The sequence below is a fragment of the Oratosquilla oratoria genome, chromosome 40 (assembly GCF_046742065.1).
Source record: "Oratosquilla oratoria isolate Oo_2021 chromosome 40, ASM4674206v1, whole genome shotgun sequence".
NCBI classification, from domain to species: domain Eukaryota; kingdom Metazoa; phylum Arthropoda; class Malacostraca; order Stomatopoda; family Squillidae; genus Oratosquilla; species Oratosquilla oratoria.
Genome location: NC_134816.1, coordinates 470,001 through 477,500, shown reverse-complemented (window position 1 = coordinate 477,500; position 7,500 = coordinate 470,001). Strand labels below are relative to the sequence as shown.

General features: G+C 43.4%; 1 protein-coding gene across 2 annotated transcripts in view; it reads left to right on the top strand.

The window, feature by feature from the left end:
• The first annotated feature begins 94 nt into the window (after positions 1 to 94).
• LOC143020614 (innexin inx2-like) overlaps positions 95 to 7,500 on the top strand; it is a 17,204-nt gene continuing 9,798 nt past the window's right edge. Inside the window, exons 1-4 of one of the 2 annotated variants that reach the window (XM_076177055.1) lie at positions 95 to 163; positions 1,388 to 1,457; positions 5,885 to 6,098; positions 6,846 to 7,055. In XM_076177055.1, coding sequence (XP_076033170.1) covers positions 1,411 to 1,457; positions 5,885 to 6,098; positions 6,846 to 7,055 — 471 coding nt within the window. In that variant the 5' untranslated portion in view covers positions 95 to 163; positions 1,388 to 1,410. The other variant, XM_076177056.1, reaches the window with a different exon arrangement.

The window sequence follows — 7,500 nt, the reverse complement described above, 5'->3', positions numbered from 1 at the left end:
AAATTCAATTTATTATAACTGAGAGATATCGTTATCTTTCTTATCAAACTGGTGCTCTGTGACGGAATGCTTATCAGCACAGACCATGATTATCATGGGAAACAACACTAGACTACCAGTCGGCCTGTGTACACTGTACAGGTCCTTCCGTGCTAATTTTCTCGTGTGTTTTTTTATTTCTTTATTTCTTTCTTAATATTGTATAGATAAGTAAACAGACTGAAGTGAAACTAACAATATGTGAAGTGATCTGTGACTAATTTAGCAAATTGTGGTTCATGCATTAAAGAAAAAAAATTCGTTCTTTGCAAGTACTGTAGTAGCACATTTGGACATTTGAAAAAACTACACTTAAGGAAAATTTGGTTCGTTTTTTAAAGTCTTTTAGCACTGAACTATTCCCTACTTTCAAAATAGTATGAACGGTTATTGAAATATACACCTGGAGGTGTTGGTGGGTGAGTTAATTGCAATGAATTAGACAATATCGAGATTGTGACAAATATGCAACGGAAGTCTAGACATTCTCCTCCCATTCGTCAGCCGTGACGTGGAATCGTCGAAGCTACAGATGAAGAATATGATTTTCACAGTTGTTTTTTGGGGTACAACGACGCAACCAAAATTAATATACTGTTGGCAAACAAAATTGAATTCCTAGTATTCTCTCATGGAAAGAATTGATTTATTTTGAATTTCTCTATAGCTGCGATGTCTAGAGTATCTGCCATGTTCGATAAGATTAAGTCAACGGACTTCGACGTCACTGAAGATGCCCGCGTCGTAAGAATAAATTAAATCTTCGTACGTGATGATTCCGCTACATCACAATGTAAATAGAATCCTTAGTGAAAGTGTCAACAATATATTAAGGTTTTTGGTTTATAATAACTTGTTTGAAAACAAAAGACGGTTTGATCAATCTTTTTTCAATGAACTGGTAGCGCGTTCAAATGAAAATAGCCTCTAGATGCTTTAGTCTCACAAACGGAGGCGGGAGTGCGCATGCGCTAACGGAAGTCGCTTGAAAAAAGGTTCCAAGAAGCGATATGACGTCACGCAAATGTGATGATCATTTCCATGGTACCATGAAACTTTAAGCCTGAGTTTCTAAAAATCCGTGCTTCTGTTGCCCAGGGTACAGCAAGACCCATCCAGTATTGTCCGTTTTTTTATTGCATGTATTTTAAACAAACATAAATTCGTATATATATCTAAAAGACAAGAAATCACCAATCAGAGGGGTTTGATTTCTTGATCGTATTCTTTGATCTGATTCCTCTTTGCTGGCGTTATCCTGAGAAGACTTCTGCAAAATTAATCACACCTGACAGGGATTTTTGGTTTTCTTTTCATCTATAACCGAGTTGTTTTTCTTCTTCCGCAGCAAGCGAAACCCAAACCACAACCATGATTGAGGTCTTTGGAGCAGTGAAGCAATACGTGTCGGTGGAAAGGTATGTAGAGGAAGCCATTTTCTCTCTCTCTCTCTCTTTCTCTCTTTTAAAATAGATTGGAAAAGACCCTTAATTGAATGATGTATTGGATGCCCCTCTGTACCAGAAAAAGTTGGAAAACTGCGTTGCTTTTAGTTTTAGGAGAAAAGGCGTAATATATTTTTCAACTGGTGGCTAAAGCGATAAAAGTCTGTTTCTGCACTCATAATGGATAAAAAGAGAATTAGGTAATTTGCGCTCGTTAACGAGGCTTGTCCATCGGGGGTATAAAATAAATATATAAAACCATAATGAACTAAGTTAATGGAGTCCCCCTCCTCTCTTTTTTTTTCTCTTTCTCTCTCACACACACACAAATGTAAACGAATACATATGTATATATGTATATTGTATACATAGTATCTATGGAAATATATATGTATATATGCAGGAGTAAACACCAGGAAAGATTAAATAACGAAGCAGACCGTTTTCGTGTATTCATATCATCATTTGTGATCACACGTCTCTAGTGTTTGTCTTGCACATGTGTGTGTATATATATATATATATATATATATATACACAGACACTCAGACACACACACACACACACACACACACATATATATATATATATACATATATATATATATATAATATATACATATATATCTATATATATATGTATATATATATATGTATATAAATACATATATATATATACATATATATATATATATATATATATATATGCAGAAAAACCACAAAGAAAAATAATAAAGTGGTGAGCGAGCGCTTTCGTCTATTTAGACATCCTCAAGATGTCTAAATAGACGAAAGTGCTCGGTCATCAATTTATTATTTTCCTTGGTTTTTCCGCATATTTAGAATCACGAGTTTATGTGATTTCTCATGCATATATATATATATATATATATATATATATATATATATGTGTGTGTGTGTGTGTGTGTGTGTGTGTGTGTGTGTGTGTGTGTGTGTGTGTGTGTGTGTGTGTGTGTGTGTGTATGTATGTATGTGTGTGTGTAAACCACAATGAGCACCTAATCATGGTGGCCCCACTAGACGGACAATAATTAGAGTCATCTCCCACTTCCCCTGGTCTTCACATCAAATCATCCTCTTTGTCTTTATCTGAAGGAGTGGCAACCCCCCCTCTACCCGCCCCCCGCCCCCCGCCCCCCGCCCCCGGGAGTTAATGGACGGGGGGGGGGCAGGGGGGAGCTAGTGGGCGATCACAAGGCTCCTCTTTATCAGCTTCGACCGTCTTTCTTCTATTTTTTTCAAATAAAGAGAACTGATACCAGGAGGTCGCCCTCCTACTCCCCTTCTTTCTCCTCCTTCTCTTTCTTCTCTTCCTCCTCCTCATTCTTCTTCTCCTCTTTATTCTCCTCCTCCTCTTCTTCATATTCCTCCTCCTCCTCCTCTTCCTCCTCATTATTCTTCTCCTCTTTATTCTCATCCTCCTCTTCTTCCTCCCTCTCCTCCTCCTCCTCTTCTTCCTCTTTCTCCTCCTTTTCCTCCTTTTCTTTCTCCTCCTCCTCCTTCTCTTCCTCTTCCTCCTCTACTTCCTACTTATTCTCCTCCTCCTCTTCCTCCTTCTCCTCTTCTTTCTCCTCCTCCTCCTCCTCTTCTTCCTACTCCTTCTTCTTCTCTTCCTCCTCTTCTTCCTACTCCTCTTCCTCCTCCTCCTCCTTTCTCCTCCTCTTCCTTCTCTTTCTCCTCCTCCTTCTCTTCCCCCTACATGATTGAATCCTACAAAAAAGTAGGAAGGCTATGAAGTATTTTTGTGTATTATATCTTCAGGGCGTAATATACGAAAGTACGAATAATTATTGTCTTCAATTCTCTCTGTCCTAAGGCAAAGTTGCGCTCGCGCGCACACATACACACACACACACACACACACACACACACACACACACACACACACACACACACACACACACACACACACACACACACACACACACGTGCGAGTGCGCGACTCGGTGGCGCAGTTGGTAGAGTTCCCGGCAACCACTACGGCGGTCTGGGTTCAAATCCCGCCCAGGGCTGAAATAATTTCAGTATTGCTGTGTTGCGAGTCGTTACTCCAACTCTCGTGGACGGGGAGTTGAGTGTGTGTGTGCGTGTAAGATCACAACGTTACTTATAGATCGGTCATATGAGCTCTGAGCTCTCTTCCGGGAAGGAAATAGCTGTCGACCACGAGACCAACACGTGATCCAAGGCAATGGTGAATCAAACACACACACACACACACACACACACACACACACACACACATTCATGCATGCACACACATGTACTTATATATTTGTATAATAATTCTTCATAATGTAAGTCTGCAAAATAACCAGCGGATTTTTTTCACAGACCTCAAAAAACAAAAATAAGAATTCATCACAACCTTCCTCTTGTAAAAAAAAAAAAAAAAAAAAAAAAAAAAAAAAAAAAAAAAAAAAAAAAAAAAAAAAAAAGGAGGGGGGGAGGGTTCTTCCCATTATCGGCATTAACAACCTTGCAAGAACCGCTAACGATCCTCAACAATACCATCGCTGTCACCTTGACTACATCACCTCTGTCCCCGAATGCCACCATTTCCTCCATCGCTGTTGTCACAAACCATCCCCAAGACTATCAAAACTACCAAGACTACTCCACTATCAATCCATCACTTACTACTCGTCCCAATCTGTGTGCGCTGATGGGGTCAACGGAATCGTACTGGTCTCGCGTTCGTTTAGTTGTGGGTTCGAATCCCGCACTCCTCTCCGATTCTCAGCAGTAACTATGTGTTACCTGCCCCAAAGTCCCTAAAGTGCATAATAGGGCAAAACAGAAGGCTTCGGCCGCAGATAATCAGCGCCTCTTGGCGTAGATTCCACGCCTCCCCATTCTTTGCCTATCCGGCTTTCTCGACCTGTTCCTGGAACGGCTTAATGTATGTCGTATGGTCTCTGGCAGTCTCCTTCATTCTTTTGTTCTAGTGCCTCCAAGACATATCCAGTCCCCCCTCCACCAGCATTCTTGCTCTGTTCCTGGAACGGTTTAGTGTAGGCCTTATGGTCTCTTACAGTCTCCTTCATTCTTATGCTCTTATGTTCCAGTGTCTCCAAGACATATCCAGTCCCCCTCCACCAGCAGTCTTGCTCTGTTCCTGGAACGGTTTAGTGTAGGCCTTATGGTCTCTTGCAGTCTCCTTCATTCATATGCTCTTACGTCCCAGTGTCTCCAAGACAAATCAAGTCCCCCACCACCACCAAACTTGATCTGTTAATGTAACGGTGTAGTGTATGCCTTATGGTCTCTTGCAGTCTCCTTCATTCTTATGCTCTTATGTTCCAGTGTCTCCAAGACACGGATCCGGTCCCCCTCCACCAGCAGTCTTGCTCTGTTCCTGGAACGGTTTAGTGTAGGCCTTATGGTCTCTTGCAGTCTGCTTCATTCTTATGCTCTTATGTTCCAGTGTCTCCATATCCAGTCCCCCTCCACCAGCATTCTTGCTCTGTTCCTGGAACGGTTTAGTGTAGGCCTTATGGTCTCTTGCAGTCTCCTTCATTCTTATGCTCTTATGTTCCAGTGTCTCCAAGACACGGATCCGGTCCCCCTCCACCAGCATTCTTTCTCTGTTCCTGGAACGGTTTAGTGTAGGCCTTATGGTCTCTTGCAGTCTCCTTCATTCTTATGCTCTTATGTTCCAGTGTCTCCAAGACATATCCAGTCCCCCTCCACCAGCAGTCTTGCTCTGTTCCTGGAACGGTTTAGTGTAGGCCTTATGGTCTCTTGCAGTCTCCTTCATTCTTATGCTCTTATGTTCCAGTGTCTCCAAGACACGGATCCGGTCCCCCTCCACCAGCAGTCTTGCTCTGTTCCTGGAACGGTTTAGTGTAGGCCTTATGGTCTCTTGCAGTCTCCTTCATTCTTATGCTCTTATGTTCCAGTGTCTCCAAGACATATCCAGTCCCCCTCCACCAGCAGTCTTGCTCTGTTCCTGGAACGGTTTAGTGTAGGCCTTATGGTCTCTTGCAGTCTCCTTCATTCTTATGCTCTTATGTTCCAGTGTCTCCAAGACATATCCAGTCCCCCTCCACCAGCAGTCTTGCTCTGTTCCTGGAACGGTTTAGTGTAGGCCTTATGGTCTCTTGCATTCTCCTTCATTCATATGCTCTTACGTTCCAGTGTCTCCAAGACATATCCAGTCCCCCTCCACCAGCAGTCTTGCTCTGTTCCTGGAACGGTTTAGTGTAGGCCTTATGGTCTCTTGCAGTCTCCTTCATTCTTATGCTCTTATGTTCCAGTGTCTCCAAGACACGGATCCGGTCCCCCTCCACCAGCATTCTTTCTCTGTTCCTGGAACGGTTTAGTGTAGGCCTTATGGTCTCTTACAGTCTCCTTCATTCTTATGCTCTTATGTTCCAGTGTCTCCAAGACACGGATCCGGTCGCCAGTCTTCACTGCAAGTCGCCTCGGGATGATCTTCACCCTCGTGGCCTGCCTCTTAGTGACGGCCCGAACCTACATCGGGGACAACATCAAGTGTGCCACGAAGTTATCCAAACATGAGCACAAGGCTGTCGAGACGTACTGTTTCATCGCGTCCACCTTCACCGTTCTTCCTTCGGGTGATGAGGAGGTAGGTTGGGTGCAGAACCATGGAAAGGTTGTGGGGAAGCCGGGGAACGTAGGGGCAGTGGTCCTGGGGTATCTAAAAGGGCGGAGAAGAAGGGGGCGGGTAGAACATTGTATGGGAACATTGTATGGGAAAGAACTCGATAGATTTGGTTGGTTTATATATCTAAATCGAATAAAGTGTTCATTTCACTCACGAAGGTTCAAGAAGATTCTTTCGGCCTTGAAACCGATACTCGTTTGAATAAAATCGTTTGTCTCGGGAGAGACAAGAGCTTTCGGCAATCGTCGGGGAAAGCAGTGGCTGAACGGATGAGGAGCCCACTTCGGGAAGTGGCTAGCCTGAGGGAGGGCGGTTTGTATACCCACTCCAACTCCCCCTTCTTCCTCCCCTACCACCTCCCACCTCCCCTCTACCCCTCCCCCTACCCCCGCTCCTCCACTACCCCTACCCCTTCCCCATCCCCTATTCTCTCCCTTCTTTCTTCCCTCACCAGCATACATTTTCCCTCTCTCTTTCCCCACCAGAATAAAACGTTTCCTTTCTTTCTTTCTCCACTAGAAAAAGAAAAATCACTTCTCTCTTTCCCCACCAGAAAAAAAAAATCCTTCTCTCTTCCTCCTACCAAAAAAAAAAAAAAAAGTTTCCATTCTCTCTATCCCCACCAGAAAAAAAATCGTTTCCCTTTTCTCTTTCTCCCACCAGAAAAAAAAAAACATAAAAAAAATCCCTCTCCCTTTCCCCCACCAGAGACCCCACCCAGGCGTGGGACCCACGAACGACGAGTCGGAGCAAGTGCGTCATGCCTATTACCAGTGGGTCCCCATGGTGCTTGTCCTCCAGGCAGCAGCTTACTATATCCCCATGTTTCTCTGGAGGCAGATGGGCAAGGACTTCTTCAACTCGGTCCTCTGTGGTCTTGATACCATCTACGTCAAAGACTCAGAGAAAGAAAAGAGAGTAGGTGCCGCTGGGATTTATCTTCTATGACTACAGTCATATAAAGTTACAATTGTGTGTATGTGTGTCTGTGCGTGTGCGTGTGTGTGTATATGTGTTCGTGTGTGTGTGTGTTCGTGTGTGTGTGTGTGTGTGTGTGTGTGTGTGTGTGTGTGTGTGTGTGTGTGTGTGTGTGTGTGTGTGTGTGTGTGTGTGTGTGTGTCTGTGTGTGTTCGTGTGTGTGTGGGTGTCTGTGTTCGTGTGTGTGTATGTGTTCGTGTGTGTGTGTGTTCGTGTGCATTTACCTATTTACCTAGTTGTATTTTACGGGAAGAGAGCTATGCTCGTAGTGACCCGCTTTTGTATCTTTCAGCATTCAGTTTGATCTTTAATTCTTGTATAGTTTTTGTATTCACTGTTTCCTCATTCAATTTGTTCCAGATATATACCATTCTGTATGAGAGGC